Source organism: Camellia sinensis, chromosome 9 (genome assembly GCF_055761805.1).
Source record: "Camellia sinensis isolate YWXY chromosome 9, ASM5576180v1, whole genome shotgun sequence".
Classification (NCBI taxonomy): domain Eukaryota; kingdom Viridiplantae; phylum Streptophyta; class Magnoliopsida; order Ericales; family Theaceae; genus Camellia; species Camellia sinensis.
Window position 1 is genome coordinate 131,899,868 of NC_138969.1, and position 17,038 is coordinate 131,916,905.

Genomic DNA, 17,038 nt, shown 5'->3' on the forward strand with positions numbered 1-17,038 from the left:
GCCTTTTGCTTATTTTTCTCTCTCCAAACATCCCTATACTTGTATTAAGTCTACTTAGGAATTAATTAGAGCTAAAATCAATATAATCATGTTAATTAGAAAAGAAAAGTTAAGTTCAATTTATTATTACACATTGTCAATGATTGTGTAACGCCTTTGTAAAGTTATTTTCGTATAAATTGTTTTGAATATACTATGATATTAAATGTTTTATGAAACTATATTTTATTCTGAATGAATGAGTATTCCATATTTTGTTTAATCTATTGTGGCATCCTTTAGTGAGCCCTAGCCATTAGGGGACGCATATATGTGACTTGTTTTGTTCACAACCTAATATGGTTGTTCTGTTCGGTTCACAACCTATAATGGTCATTCTGTTATGCTCTATTAGATATACCACATATTGTGTTTGATTTCTAAATGTACAAAGCTCTTTTATTATCTTTGAAAAGTATTATGAAAATGTTGAGAATGTTTTGAGAATGGTTGGAACTCATTCATTAGCCACTTTACTCTGATACTATGCATTGGGGTTTAGCTCACCCCCTTTTCCTATATGTATGTAGATGATCTGCAAGAGGAGCAACCTTAGAGTTATGCTTTTGAAGACCCTTTTGAGAAGTCTATCATTGAACATGCCTCCAAGTTGAGGCTTAAGTTTATGTTACCTTTTGAAAAGTTTTGGAAGAGTCTATGACTTTTGCACTTGTAAGTGTGAATGTTTGTACTTTGGTACCTATTGTAAATAAAGTTAAGTTTATGTAATGCTACATATGTGTTTTGTCCATGTTATTTATGCATTACTCAATGGACTTATTAATTGTTATTAGAATGCTTTTGCTTAAGGCTCTATTTAATTATTAAATATTTCGGGTTTTGTTAGGACAGGATTTTGGTAATCTAATAGTACTGGTCAGTCACCTCTCTAACTTTTAGGGGCAGATTAGGGACGTAACAACACTCTGATTAGAGGAGAGGCTAGTAAGATTATTCTTCTCACGTAGAGAGTACCCATGAGAGGTAAGCTCTATATGTATATACACATCTAATCACATTGTAAAGGTATCACTACAAGAAAAAGGACATACAGTGACGTTTTTTTTATGACGTTTTTCAAAAACGTCGTGAAATTGTCCAGATTTTTCAAATCCCAAAAAAATTAAACTAAACCATCTCTCGTTTTGTGCCCCGGTATTTCTTTTAAACAGTGGCTCAACTCAAGGCTATGACATTCTTCTATTCAGATTGAACAGAGGCGTGACTTCAGAAAGAGAGAGAAATCGAGGCATCGGATCTTCGAGGCGTCGGATCTTCGATCTCCATCAATTCTTCAGTTGTTTGATCTGAAAAATCTTGTTCTACTCGTGATTTGAGCGTATCTCTCCGTGATTGTTCGAATCCCTATGATCTAAATCGATCTAGGGCTCAAGGTTAGGGTTTTCTGATATAGATTTGCTAGGTTTGGGGATGCGGTTGGATCAGGAAATGGTGGGATTGAGGATGCGGTTGGATCCTCTCCAGAAAGCCCACCTTCGCCAGAGATCTGGAGATGAACAAACAAGAGACTGCTGTTCTGGGCTGCCACAGCAAGGGTAGCTAGAGACACGTCTTCTACAAGCTCAGAAAGCTTCTAGTCCGCCCTCATCATAACCTCCCTCAAACCTTCAGGTACGACTCCGTTACTTATTCTCAGAACTTCGACGATGGAATCGGAAAGATCAACACCAGATCCCAACTTAATCATTGATTCATTTGGGCATCCATATCCATCAATCAATGTCGTTTTGGAAAATTAACACCATCATGTGTTCGTGGAAAAATAAAGCTGTAGATCGTCTCAAGATCAAGCTCACGTTTTTGCATCTGCCATATCGTTCGTTCCTGCCTTCCTTCATTCTTTCTTTCTTTTATTTTTTTTTTAAATTTTTTATGTCGATGATGAATGGTGTTAATTGGGGGACTTTTTAATTAGGGGGGGGGGGATTGTTACTTGTTAATTGTTGTGTAAATTAGATGTAAGAATTTCTAATACGTAAATGTGGGTTTGTTTAAATGTGAGTGGTTCTAAGGATGTCGTCCGGGCTCCCAAAAAAACAATTAGTGTAATATTTTTTTAAATTCCAGTATGTAATTTCATGATTAATTTCTTCATTTATTTGAGTTTAGTCTCTCTGCAGTTTCTCTATTATGTACTATAAGACTTTGATTCAATTGAATGTTATTATTGTCCATCTACTCTTTCTTGCAAATAATTCTTTGTTAATTTTGTTTTTTTCTTATATTAATTACTCACAGAATTTTGATTTTTTTGGTAATCAGGAAGTTAATTAAAGGTCTTCAGTGCATTTTATGAAAAAAGAATTAAAACAAGATTAGAGATAATGCAAGGGCTCGTCCTGTTGTCTGTGTGATAAATAAAGAGTCTCATTGTTGGCTTCAAGCATTTTTAATTTTTAATAAAGTTACATCTGTATATTATGAGAAACTCAAAAAAAGCAAAGTTGTAGTAGTATTAATCTAGCTGTAATATTATGGAAGAGTCACAATTGATGTTACAAAAATATAGTAATCCCTTCTATTTTGAGCCTTATTTTTTTTGGCTCTGAATGGGCTGATTTGCTGGAAGATGCAGTAGATTGTGAATTCCCTGTTTCTGTCACTGATTTAGTTTTCTAGATTGTTACTGCCTTTCTTTTCCTATTTGTGTAATATATTTATGCTGTATGGTTTTCCACCAGTGCTATATTTTGTTTGTCTTATCACTGCTATTAGGGTTTTGTTAAAGAAATTGTTTCTTAAATTTGTCGATATGATTCAGGCATTAACAGAAATCTCGTGACTGTAGGTACTACTTAACGGATGGCTTCGCATCTACAGACGTCACCGAAGAGAACAAGAGATGGTATTTTTTTTCTTCCTAATATTATGTATTGTTTTATCAAACTACAAAGTGTCAGCTTGGGATTTCCCCTTTTATGTTGTGATGTGCTTTTTCCTTGCAGATGCAATCTGAAGTTGTTGAGGAAATTATTTACGGCTTGGAATCAGGCATTTTGTTTGGGTACTGTCTCTCTATGTGGTTTTACTTGAAAATTTTTTAGCACGTTAATACTTTCTTCCATCTTTTGGGTTAATTGCACTAATAATACTGTTATTGTCAAAACCTGACAGGGATACAATCTTTTTAAGAGACGAGGGAAAACAAATAAAAAAATAAATGGAAATTCTAAAAGGAATAATTTGATGATGCAAAATGCTACCACCACACGATACACGAGTAAAACACCCACTGTTATTTGGGAGACATGGTTAGACACCATGACAGTTATAACTGCTTTCCTAGTAACTGGAAGAAGTCTGAAAGACTCAAAACAGGTCATTGTGGGAAAGTAGGATACTGTGTGGACCTTTTTGTTCAGAAGGAGATTTCACATGTATCATAAAAGGACTTAGTTTTTCAGTTGGGCTACCTAATTGTTTGGCGTATTACCAAAAGGAGTGCTAGTGTGAAGTCCTCGTGGAAAATTACTTGTAGACAGATGGCATGAAGGACTAGATATTGCTTCTATCAGTCTTCTTTACACTTTTTCCCCCTGATCTATCACTGAATATTACTTTACCCCCATAACTTTAAAACCATACATTTGGATCCCTCAACTATAAAAATTGCTTCACTTCCACCCTTCCAAAAGAAGGGTATTTGTACCATTTTTCATAGTTAATGGTTCTCAATGTGCAGTATTGAAGTTGATGTGGTAAAACAATATTCATTGATAGTTGAGGGGAGATAAAAGTGTAATTAACCCTTTGTCTGCAGGACTGGTGGCTTTCTCCTTCTAGACTTCTTATCCAATAACTCTTTCTTTTTTTCTTTTTTTTTTTTGAAAAAAATTGTTTACTTAATCAAGAGTTTTACAGGGAACTTTTACATAGCTAAATAGCATAATTTGATTCGTCAATTGAAGTTAAAATGAGTTGCCAGATGTTGAAGTTTACTACGTCGGTTTACCAGGGTGAAGTCCTGGTAAACAGCAGGGTCAAGGCACACAGCTTAAGGATATACCAAATGGTATGTATTTATCATTTATCTAGTTCTGAGTTTGTCAATTCAGATGTAGAAAAGTACTAATTATGGATTGACAGCTAGAATTTGAATTGCATCAATACAGATTTGTTGTTCCTCAATCTTATTTTGTTATATTGTGGGAAGCCTCTCCATTACAAAGGGAGCAAATTCCATAGGATCATTCCCCTCGCAAGTACCTTATCTAAACTCTAGGTTATCAAGTTTGCCACAAGAATTTTGATTTAATTTTTTTTCCCTTTCTTATTACAGGAGTAATATCCATGGCAAATGGAGGAGCAGACACCAACGAATCACAATTCTTCATTACTACTGTGACAACTAGCTGGTAATTAACTATGTACTCCTCTCTATAGGAACTTTTCCAGCATTTACTAGAGAAATACACATCCTGCATACGGGTGGCACTGTTTTGGTGGCCTGCCTAATCTAGCCCACATTTTTAAGGGCTTTGAATTGATAATTAGGCTTATTGGGCCAGGCTGGCCTGAACTTTTTAAATGCTAGTCTCAATTCATCTGAATTGGTCAACTCTATATAACTTACAATTAGTCAGATTTGTGTTGTATGTTTAAGTGTTGTGCTCACAATTGGTATGTTTTCATTGTCTCTGCACGTTTAAAGCCTCTTTTCTCATGAATTTTGGGTTTTGTATGTTGAAAAATGTTAGTCTGAAAGTTTGGGTCTGTCTGTATGTTTTACTGTAATCATGTAGTGTAGAGGACAGGAAACTAGGAATTACCAAGAACTTCGTGTAACACTTTTTGTGGACTTGTAAAAGGAGAATAAAAAATGTGAAATAAGTTTTTGGAGGCCATTATCATATTTGTGCATTTTTTGTATCATCAAAAATCAGAAGACCAGTTAGGAGATGCAGTCACCAGAACAGCAGAACAATATTCACAACAAACCCACAAAATTTGGCAAATGGTGAAGGTATAGGTATGGTGGTTGCAAATGAAAACCACACCCCAAAATAACATTCAAATTAACTGTCTAGTTTTGTTAATGACTCTGTTTTTAATTGTTTTAGAGGGAATCTCTGAGTTCTATGGAAAATGATAGAATATATTGTTATTGAAATAATGACATTTAAAGTTTTTTGAGGAAAACAATGAAATTATTACCCTGAGGCATACCAAACACCGTTCAAGGAGGGGACTAAGGAGGCCCAGGTTTCAGATTGCAATCTCCAGCTCCCAAACATGGTAGAAGATGATTTCTCTGTGATGAAGAACTGGGTTTCAAGGAATTATTACCCTGCAAGTCATGCATTGGACAATGGGGTTGAATCTGGGTCTGTGAGTGCATTGGGGTATAGAGATTTGCAGTCACTGAGCTTGTCAATGAGCCCTGGCTCCCAATCAAGCTGTGTTACTGGTTCACAGCAGATCTCACCCACTGTTACTGAGTGTGTAGCCATGGAGGGAAAGAAAAGAGGGTCTGAGAAGCTTGATCAGAAGCAGGTTGTCCATAGGAAGTCCATTGATACATTTGGACAGAGGACTTCACAGTATAGAGGTGTCACAAGGTTAGTTCTTTAATCTCCTTCCATCTCTTTTCTGTAATATGCTAGATGTTCTTTGTTATTGCATCTGTCTATCTTTTTATTTTATTATACAAAATGCATACCCTTCTTCCTACATCACTCATTATCCTGTTAGGAATTAGTCACATCTAACCAGGATTGGCTCACAGAAAAACAGAAAAGAATAAATGCATGAGAATTATAAATCACATGCATATACAAAAATACAAGATTTACATAAATTACCCAAAAACGATCCACAAATTCATGATTGCCAAATACTAATTTTCAGGGGGTTATGATATGGAAACAAAGGCTGCAAGAGCTTATGATTTAGCTGCACTCAAGTATTGGGGCCCTTCGACTCATATCAATTTTCCGGTGGTTCTCTGACCCTCTCATCAGCTTATTTCATCTAACAATTGTTTTGTAACTGACATGGGACTCTGTATATTGATGATTTAGCTGGAAAACTATCAACAAGAACTTGAACATATGAAGAACATGACCAGACAAGAATATGTTGCTCACTTAAGAAGGTATAGTCTCTCCCCTTGTATATTAGACAACAATGTTTGTTTTCTTTGTTTGATGTGTTTTTATCTCTAATATATTGATCTTTGCAGAAAAAGCAGTGGCTTCTCAAGGGGTGCTTCAATGTACAGAGGAGTCACAAGGTCTTACTATTTTTTGCACATACATCTGTTAATCTATAATTTTTATTGGCACGCTTCCTTTAATTATAAGTAGAAGTATATTTGATGTACATCTCGTCGTTCCCAGACCATGCCCTTCTTTATGGGTCTCTAATTCTGATGTAATCTTCAACAGACATCATCAACATGGACGCTGGCAAGCTCGGATAAGCAGAGTTGCAGGAAACAAGGACCTTTATCTAGGGACATTTAGTGAGTTCCTTTGTATCTTCTCAATTTATTTGGGCAAAAACTTTTTCCCGTAGACATCTAATTGCTAAAAAATCTTCTCATTTCAAATTCTGCCAAGACATTAGTGGTTTTGCTACATAATTTGCTAAAAAAATGCAACTATTTAAATGCAATCTGTGGCTTTCTGTTCTTGTACTGGTTTTGATTTCATTTCGATCTGGTTCTGATTTAACTGCAATTTTCAGGCACCCAAGAGGAAGCTGCTGAGGCCTATGACGTAGCAGCAATAAAAATTTCACGGGGTTAGTGCTGTCACTAACTTTGACTTAATGGGTATTGTGTATTCATTTTGTATTTTGTAGTTTCTGTCAATGAAGTTAGCTTCTGTGAATCCAAGGTTGGAATTTAACATGGATAGTCTCTTGTCAAAAGATGTGAGTATAGAAACTTGTAAAATCAATTTCTTTTATCTATTGTGATGTTTTTTTCTAAAATTGGTTGTAAATTCCAGGTATTTCAGCCTAATGGCTCTTTCCCTCATCAAACATACCCATTAAATTGGTCAAGAACCCAAACCACAATACAGGATTTCAATCATCCCACATGAAAATTGAACTGTGGTCACCATTGATTTGTCCTCAACTCAAGGCCCAGAGGCTACTGTATATTAATGGATTTTTTTTTACGAGAAATATTAAAAGAAAAATCTTGATGCTTACCTAAAATATAGTAGAATCACAAGTTGCTTCATTCACCAACTAAATTTGATTTGTTGGATGAAGAACTGTGTTGAATCAAGAAGGGTTGACTTTTGTTAAATCTATTTTCTATAACAGCTTTAGATATGTTACATATGATCTCTATAATTGAAATTGGTTTGACCTGTTTTTGCAGGAATAGTATGTATCCTGAGCAGTTGACTCGTCGCAGTTGTGAACTACTACTCTTTATGAGTTCAAGAAGAGCATACAGTCTCTAATGTTTTTGTAGTGGAAGTGGATAGAACCATAGATAGACCTGTGGATAGAACCATAGATAGACCTGTAGACACTAATGCTTGCTTAAAGATGGCTTTTGAGCCACTGGTTTGGTATTGTTAGCCAGTGGCAAATGGACACTTTGGTTGTTTCCATCTACAATTTGGTTCTTATGGGCCTGTGCTTATATTGAATATGGCTGACTACGAAAAATTTATCGCTATTTTTTAGTTTTTTTATAGGTATTTTTTTAGTTCAATAACGTAAAATTAGCACAATTTAAAAAAAAAAGAAAGGGGCTATCACGGCGTCTCTAAAAACGTCGCTAAATAGCATACCAACAGTTGGAGTTTTGAAAAACAGATACGGTGGCGTTTTAAAAACGTCGCTAAATAGAATGGTGACGTCATGTAACCGTTAGAAGAACTTTTAGCGGCGTTTTTTTAAAACGCCGCCTATAGCAATATAGCGACGTTTCTAGAGCGCCATAGAGTTATAGCGACGGCCGCATCTTCGACGTTTGGTGATAAACGCCGCACAAGGATTTAACAGCGTTTTTAAGAGCTATAGCGGCGTTTTTTAAACGCCTCTAAAACTCTAATTTCCAGCAGTGTATCTATCTATTATATTCTTATTCTTTGTCTTCTTTTTTTTCAAGCCTGATTCTAAGTTGATCTTCGGAGGGCCCTTGAGAAGAGCATCAACCAAGGAGTATGCATCTAACACACTGTAAATGTATCTATTCTACTCTTACTCTTCATCAGATTTTTTTCTTTTTTTAAGCCTAATTTAACTTGATTGTCGAAGAGCTTTTGAGAAAGACACACAGCGGTGAGTTCTCAAGGGTTTGTTTGAGGGGGCTCAACTCGTCATCTCAAAAGTCCAGACCATCACCATCTCATCTGGCCCATGAATCGTCTATTTACTAATACCATCAAATAAGAATAGTAGTCACGTATAGATGGAATTAACTTGTCCCACCTTGATCACCTATGTAGAAAATAAGATTGTCACATCCTATATCTTTTTGCGCAACCTTATTGAACATGTGTTTTTAAGGTATATACTAGAAATTTAAAATGTTACATATTTTGTATAAATAATACATGTAATAAAGAATTTATAATCTCTATAAGTCAGTTTAGTATGTGTTCTAAGAACTCATGTTAGCAAAATCCATATATAAAAGAGTTAATGCTCAAGTACTATTGAATATATATATATTTTTTTTTAATTTTCATTTTGAAAAATAAATTCCACATTGCTAATCACAATCTCAAAAATTATACTCCTTATTATGATGTCCAAGCAATTGAACTACCTCAATTGGTCACTCTTGTTCATTTCAAAAAGTCAAGAAGTCAATCTTTATCAAAGGCAATATTGATTATTTCTCCATAATCATGGGGTTGTATTAAATTATTTCTTTCTTTTCTTGTTGTCTCAATTGGTCACTCTTGTTCATTTCAAAAGCTTAAAAAGTCAACCCATATCAAAGGCAATATTAATTATTTCTCCCTAATCATGGGATTGTATTAAATTATTTATTTCTTTTTTTATTGTCTATTTTTCGTAGTAGTTGTTAGACTTCTAGCTATGTTTTTGAGTTCAGCAATGCTGGATATCATAAAAAAACATTTCATGAAAATAATCATGAAAGTTTTGTGACCCTCAGATTACACTTAAAATAAAGTACCACATACTAATTAAGGTAATCTAAAGATCATAACTTTTTCATGATCATTTTCATGAAAAAAATTTCATCATCCCTAACTTTTCTCTTTTGAATTATATTTGTCTAACTTGATATAACTATTTTTATATTTGTAACTCAATACTAACACTAGATCGAACAGTGAGATTTTTTTTTTATCGGCAAAACAAAATCTTTATTGATGGAAACATACAAAGTATGAAAGATAACATCAATAAAAAGGAGCTTGGAGTTAGCAAAAGCTCCAAGCTCCAGTTGGTGAGAGACCAACAAGAAGGAAAGGGAGAAAAACCAGAAAACAAAAGGCAACCACAAAGACCACCAGCAGCAGAACAAAATAGGCTGCCACAAACCTCCAGCAGAACCAACTAGCAAGCAACAACCTCCAGCAAAACAAACAGAGCAAATAGAGAGAACCATGAACTATCTACACAACCATGAACTATCAACAACAAAGCAAACAGAGCAATAGCAGATCGAACAGTGGGATATATAAATATATATCTAATATTACTAAGAATTAATATTATTTAATTTAATATAATTATTCTCATATTTATAATTAATGAACTAAATCTAAATGTATGTGTCTAAATATCACTAAAAAAATAGTATTTTAAGCTCTTTTCTTAATGTAATGAAGTGCACTATTGCCTGAAAGTGAAGGAGCTTCAACATTACGATTAAAAACACGACTATGATGTGGCGATGTAATCTTTTAATCTTTGATATATCCATTGACAAAAGCAAAATGGTACACATTAAAGACTTTTCAAATAAAAAGGTGTTTTTAACTTTATCTCTTTATGCGCCCACTTTCAATCTCCTTTGCTACGCAACCCACCTAGTTTTTGGAATCAATGACAATTCTATAAACAAAAATATTATAAATTAAAAAAATTTATTTGAAATTTTAATTTAAAAGTGAGTATATGATATATATTTAAAGTTAATGAGATGTGAACAATACTCACAACGAATGCAAATAATTGATTCCTTTTTTTAAAATAATTTTTGATTTATAAATTAGTAGTCTCGGTTTATAAATTTGGCCGAAAAATGAAAATACAAAAAATATGTTTTCGTTTTGAGTTTTGAGTTTTTTTTTTTTATCACCCAACAATAGCCACCACCCGCCACCATTTTCCATCACCGTCTTCCGTCACCATCACCCACCACCGATCACCCACCCCCCACCACCTGCCACCACCACTCACCACCTGCCACCACCATCCACCGCCCGTCACCACCACCACTCGCCACCTACTTGCCACCACCACTCACAACCCACCTGCCACCACCAGCCACCCACCACCAGCAGCCACCTGCTACCTACCCGCTACCACTACCCACCACCACCACCACCACCATCACCCACCCGCCACCCGCCACCTACCACCCACTACCAACACCACCACCACCACCCACTCGCTACCACCTACCACCCGCCACCGTCACCCACCCACCCACCACCACCACTACCAACCGCCACTACCCACCACCACCCGCCATCCGCCATCCGCCACCCACCTGCTACTACCACCACCACCACTCACTCGTTACCACCCGCCACCGTCACCCACCCACCCACTATCACCACCCACACGCCACCATCCACCACCACCCCCCATCCGCCATCCACCTGCCACCACCACCCACCACACGCCACCACCACCACCCACTCGCTACCACCCACCATCCGCCACCGTCACTCACCCATCTATCACCACCACCCGCCACCTACCTGTCACCACCACCCACCCGCCACCATCTGCCATCCGCCACCCACCTACCACCACCACTTGCCGCCACTACCCCCACCACCCACCACTCGCCACCGTCACCCACCCACCCACCATCACCACCTACCACCCACCTGCCGCCACCCGCCACCATCACCCACCCACCACCACCCGCCATCCGCCACCCACCTGCCACCACCACCCACCACCCCTCGCCACCACCACCACCACTCACACGCTACCACCCACCACTCGCCACCGTCACCCACCCATCGACCACCACCACCCACCCGCCACCACCCACCACCACCAGCTACCCACCACCCACCGTCACCACTTTCCACCACCGTCTTCCACCGCCACTTGCCATTTCTCACTCTTTTTTATATTTTTAAATTTTTTTAAATATTTTGTCAATTACCAAACGTGTTTATAGTTTATGTTTTTCTAAAAATAAACAAAAAATAAACAAAAATCAGTTTATAAAATTTTTGTAAATATAAAATGAAAACGTAAACGTTACCAAACATACCGTTTATATTTGATTATTTTATGGTTAGTTTTGAAATAATTCTATACAAATATATATTTTTTATAAATTGGCGTGATGTGATTTAATAAAATCTTAATATTAAAAAATGAAATTTATTGAAGTGAATTGATATGAATAACTCAATATCACTTTAGTTTGTAAATCAAAAAAATTCTAATTTTGTTTATATAACATTATTCTTAGTAATTTTATTTTTATTTTTATTTATCAATTGATAGAAACATTTGCAATATAAAAAATTACAATCCGACAGTTGGACCTACAATAATGCAATATGTCTTTGTTCTTTTAATAATATTTCTCTCTTTCTTTTTGTTGATTGGAAACAGATATAAAATACAACCTTAGGCTCTGTTTGTATATATATTTGAAGTACATGAATTGAGAATTAATCATTAGAAGAGAAAACAACGAGAATAATTCACATTTAAGTATGATAGTTTCGTTTTAAGGATTTTAAATTATATTAAAAAAATTTATCATGATAGATTTGAAATACCTTTGTAAAAATAATTAATACTACTATTCTAGTCAAAAAGTTTGAGTTACTTTTAAACCTAATAATATAGCAATCTATTAGAATATTTAAAATAAATTTTTTTATATTTTTTTCTTAATCATTAAACTAATCATCTATATTATGTGGTGTATTAAAAAGTTGATAAAAAATTAATTTTTTTTAATTTTTTATGACTTTTTTTACTTTTTTGTGTAAAAAAATATAGAGATAATATGACCTAAAAAAATTAAAAAATTAAAACTTTCTACCAGTTTCTCAAAAGGGCCTATATATCAACAACTCTAAAAAAGTATAAAAAATCATACTAAAAATTTTCTTCTTAGCTAAAAAAAAAGAGGGCCAATATATCAACTACTCTAAAAAAGTAAATCTAAAATCAGACTAAAAATTTTCTTCTTAGCTAAAAACGAAAAAAAAAAAAAAAAAAAACACAGAGAAAAAAAAAAAAGAAAGAAAATGCTTTTAAAGTACATCTCTTTTCAATTTCTCTATCCATCCGCGTGTAATAACTAACTCTTTTAAATATTTTTATAAAATTTAGAGGTTGTTTGGAATGTGCTAAATAAGTGTACTTTTTATTTTTTTGAATCAAAAAATTAAGGAAAAAAATATAGATGTTTGGATTAATTTCTTGACTTTTTATAGAAAAATATGTAATAAAAAATTATAAAAATTGATTTATAAGAGAAAATTAAAATTGAGAGTTGTACAACTGTAATTATTAACTTTTGATGAATAATATTAACTTTTAAACTTTGTGATTAACTTTTTAATTTTTTAACTTATTCTAAACTTGTCAAACTTAGACTTTAATTTTAAATCTGTTTATGTGAACAGATCCAATCCAATCCAATGTTTTGGAATCCACGCCAGAAAGGCTTTCAACTCTCACTTGATGACGTGGTGTAATGATGTGGACAAAAAGCTCCAGCATCAACTTTTTTAAGCGGAAAATGTTTTAAGTCGTAAATTTTTTATTAAATAAATAAACAAACATTTTATATGGTGTGAGATTATAAAATTAAATATCTCTATGTAACATATTTAATTATTTATTTAATATAAAATTTTATATTCCTAACATTATCATTTTTACGCCATCCTCTTGCTAGCAATTCCCGTACACACTCGGGCTTCGTTTGAAAAAAAAAAAAAAGGGTATGATTTTATAATATTTTAATTATTTTAATTTGATTTTAAAAAATTTGTTTGAGATAAATTTTTAATTTTTTTTATAAGTTTATCAATGAAAAAATAAAATGATTATAATTTACATGTAACATTTTATCTTATTAATTTTTTAACTGATTTTAACTTTTAGTAGGTTAAAATATTTTTAACTATTTTGCCAAAGGAAGGCTTATTCAACAAATTTTTTCTGACTACGCTAATCCAACCTAGAATTTATTCAGAAAAAAGAATTAATGGTTGAAATTTATTTTATTCATAGAAGTCACACTTCACCAATTTACCACATATATACATTTAGAATAAATTATGAACTAAAAAAATGAGTTTATAGCATTTTTCAATTTTTTCCATGTCTTCTAGGGTTTTTTATTAAGGGAAAATTGTGAATAGGTGGAAAGACCAAAAATAAATTACAAAATTATAAAATAAAAAAAATTAATTAATTAATTTTAATTATTAAAATTGATAAATTTTATCCTTTATTTGAAAAATATGTACTGAATTATAATTTCTCCTTTTATTAATGCACTTCATTATTCTATTTCTCACTTATAAATACATATATACACACCCCTATATGTATAAGCACCTCATTGACCTCTACATACATACACACCATCAACACTCTCTCTCTCTCTCTCTCTCTCTCTCTCTCTCTCTCATGGCTGATGTCCATGATGGTCATGAAGGCATCAAACTATTTGGTGCAACAATTGCAGTGCAAGTGCGAGAATCAAAGGATGATGAGCCAAACAAAGCTCATGATGATCAAACATTAGAAAAGAGGCCAGACAAGATCATACCATGCCCTAGGTGCAAAAGCATGGAAACAAAGTTTTGTTACTTCAACAACTACAACGTTAATCAACCAAGGTACTTTTGTAAGGGCTGCCAGAGGTATTGGACGGCTGGTGGGGCCCTCCGGAACGTCCCCGTTGGAGCCGGTCGTCGGAAGACTAAGCCACCGTGCCGGGGAATCTCCGGCTTCTCGGAGAGTTGCTTCTTTGATTCTTCTGAAATGAAACAATTTGATTTTGATGGGGTGGTGGTGGAGTGGCAATTGGCGGCTGCAGCGTCACACGGTGGTTTCCACCGTATTTTTCCGGCGAAGAGGCGGAGGAGCACCGTAGATGGTCAAAGTTGTTGATCTTCTTCTCTTCTATTCTATGTCCTTCAGTGTCTAATAATTTAATATATTATGATTATATATTGGTAATGATCTAGTGGTGGTGTATATATATAGGAGCTGCCTCAAGTTTAATTGAAAGTTGATCAATGATTTTATGTAGTTGTCTCAAGATATTGAAATCAATCTATCTGATGATCATAATCTCTCAAGGATAGAACCTGGTGTTAAAATCAGTAGCAGCCCAGATTTTTTTGAAGGCCTCAACTCAACTAAATAATAAATTGAAATATTATTTAATTTTTAAAAAGTTGAGACTTTGGATAATATTAATTTTTTGAAATTTTCTTACGGAGTTTAGGCAATAACTATAATGACTTAATCATTGAGCAACCTCTAATTACAGTTATTGAAGACCGAATTAAGTGCTAGTTATCCAATTATAGAAGCGATCCTAAAGGCTAATTTTTTTTGCTAAGTCTGGCTTATCTCATAGGTGGTGTGTTCAAAATTATAGAGCTTATCTCATAAGTGGTGTGTTTAGATTATAGAGGGATATGTAACTATTTTCTTTCGCTCTTTTCCTATATTTGAAGTAAACTTCACCTATATTATTTAGTAAGCATACGATGAGGTGATAGATCATAGAGGGATATGTAACTGTTTGCTCACCATAGGCTTTCCCTTTGGCATCTCTCTGGACCTTCCTAGTTCTCAATTTGCTATTACTAAGCAAAGTCTCATAGAAAGGGAAAGCATGAAATAGTGCAGCCATAATAACAAGAATACCAAATTATCAATAATTGGAAAACATGAAAAAAGAGAAAAGCTGGTTATTCCCTTTTGGAGCAATGTTTCATGTCAATTATCAAATGACACTTAAAACACTAATTTTTACGTTGTCTTTTAATTATAAATTTATATAGAAATTTATAAATAGAATAGAAAAAAATAAATAAAATATGAATGAAATATAAACTAAATTTTTTATTCATTTTTCTTTTTATTTCTAAATAGCTATCTACATCCACGATCCAAATACAACGCTAAATAACTAATTAAAATTGATGTTGTTAGAAATGGGCGCCCATGTGGCATGACCATTTCAATGCTTTGAATTTATAACTGTAACTCCTGCATTAATGGGGTTTGTAACTCCTGCATTAATGGAGTTTGTAACTCCTGCCTTTATTGCAGAGGTTAATGGTGCATTAATGACCAGCCATAAAGGCTGGAGGCTTTTCCTCTCTCCCCTATACATGTATAAATTGAGACCCTCCTGTCAAGTCTAAAACACACAGAAATTTCTCATATTCTGATTTCTCCCAAAAACAACGATCAAAGCCGTTTGCACTGTGATTTGTGTGGGTGATATTCACTGTTGTAATATTACCCTACTGCTGGGTTGACTGATCAGATTCAGGAAGCATGTGATTTACCCACGAAATCTTTTCTATTCAGACTCTGCAGGAAAGGTATGACCATAATTTTTATTCCGCTGCATTATACTGCTGATTTACATTGGTATCAGAGCCTAGTTGGGTATTTTCGTGTTTTCTTAATCATGTATATATATGTACACATTATATAGCATGAATTGTTTGTAAATTTACATGAAAATGCTATTGTATAGAATTTATCATGCTTTGTATATGCATTAAGTAGTGGGAGATTGATTGATTGTTTTTTGCGCATGGAATTAAATTAAATTTTGATAATTATCACTAGAGGCGCAAGAGATGATTACGAGCATAGCAAATTTTCGATCTTGAGACATGTGTAAAATTCTCATTATTTAATTTAAATTCTTTTTTTGCTGCAAAATAATTTTTTTTGTGTTGCTATCATTAATATCCCCTGCGCATTTGTTTACTCTATATGTAGAAATGGCTGCTAAGACAGTGGTGGCAGACTTAACTAAGGGAGAGAAATTAGATGGCGACAATTATGACATATGGCGCCGTAAGATCCAATACCTCCCCAATGAGCAAGAAATGTTGACCACACTTGAACAAGTGATGGTTGAGCCAGAGCAGGGCAATACAACTCAACATCGTCGTGATCTTGAAGCCTTTCAGACTTGGTGTAACAAAGATCGGTGTGCGCGCTTTACTATGTTGAGCAGCATGCATAACGACTTGATTAGTGAGTTTGAGCATTGCTCGACTGCATTTGAGATGTAGGAAGCTCTCAAGCAAAAGTTTGGTATTACCTCTTTGGCAAAACTACGTGGGCTGACTATGAAGTTTGACTCATATCAGAAAAAGGCGCACCACTCGATGAAGTAGCATTTGAGGGTCATGTCAGTCATGATACGTGAGCTTGCGGCTGCTGGGCACAATTTGACTCAAGAGCAGCAAGTACAAGCTATGATTCACTCTCTGCCAAATTCTTGGGAGCAGATGAAGCAAAACATGATGCATAATGAGAGTGTGAAAACATTCGAAGACATATCGTGTCATTTGGAGCTCGAGGCTGAGCGCCTTGAGGTGGCTAAGTCTGATGGTTCTGCTATGGTGCTTAAGTCAAGTTCACGTAGGACTTCTCAGTTCAAACGTAGAAAAGCAAAAGGTGCCCCTAAGGAGCAAGCAGCAGCTGCGCTTAAGCCCAATGGCGCTAGAAATTTCAAGCGTAGGGGCACGAGAGATGGTAAGAAGGCAAAGGCTAAATTGACATGCTTTAACTGTAACAAAGAAGGACACTTCGCTTGGGA

General features: G+C 34.8%; 2 protein-coding genes across 3 annotated transcripts; both read left to right on the forward strand.

Annotated features, from left to right (window-relative positions):
• The first annotated feature begins 4,338 nt into the window (after positions 1-4,338).
• On the forward strand, positions 4,339-7,702 carry LOC145799187 (AP2-like ethylene-responsive transcription factor CRL5). Of its 2 annotated transcripts, none has more exons than XM_082888728.1 (8): positions 4,339-4,415; positions 5,270-5,618; positions 5,908-5,996; positions 6,081-6,154; positions 6,242-6,292; positions 6,447-6,523; positions 6,748-6,804; positions 7,397-7,702. In XM_082888728.1, the coding sequence occupies exons 3-8, from the start codon at positions 5,919-5,921 to the stop codon at positions 7,420-7,422; spliced, it is 363 nt and encodes a 120-aa protein (XP_082744854.1). In that variant the 5' UTR covers positions 4,339-4,415; positions 5,270-5,618; positions 5,908-5,918; the 3' UTR covers positions 7,423-7,702. The 2 variants fall into 2 exon arrangements, with proteins under 2 accessions (XP_082744854.1, XP_082744855.1); XM_082888729.1 differs by lacking the exon at positions 7,397-7,702 and adding an exon at positions 7,014-7,345.
• Positions 7,703-13,752: 6,050 nt separating this feature from the next.
• LOC114319729 (cyclic dof factor 4) lies at positions 13,753-14,542 on the forward strand. The gene has a single exon (XM_028266785.2). It carries the CDS (start codon positions 13,777-13,779, stop codon positions 14,344-14,346), a length of 570 nt encoding a protein of 189 aa, XP_028122586.2. The 5' UTR covers positions 13,753-13,776; the 3' UTR covers positions 14,347-14,542.
• The last annotated feature ends 2,496 nt before the right edge of the window (positions 14,543-17,038 follow it).

Excerpts from the sequence above, each read along its gene's own strand:
- LOC145799187 (XM_082888728.1), top strand. The coding sequence starts at position 5,919 with ATGGAAACAAAGGCTGCAAGAGCTTATGATTTAGCTGCACTCAAGTAT. Across the intron at positions 5,997-6,080 it reads CGACTCATATCAATTTTCCG|CTGGAAAACTATCAACAAGA; the intron begins GTGGTTCTCTGA and ends TTGATGATTTAG. Across the intron at positions 6,524-6,747 it reads CCTTTATCTAGGGACATTTA|GCACCCAAGAGGAAGCTGCT; the intron begins GTGAGTTCCTTT and ends TGCAATTTTCAG.
- LOC114319729 (XM_028266785.2), top strand. The coding sequence starts at position 13,777 with ATGTATAAGCACCTCATTGACCTCTACATACATACACACCATCAACAC.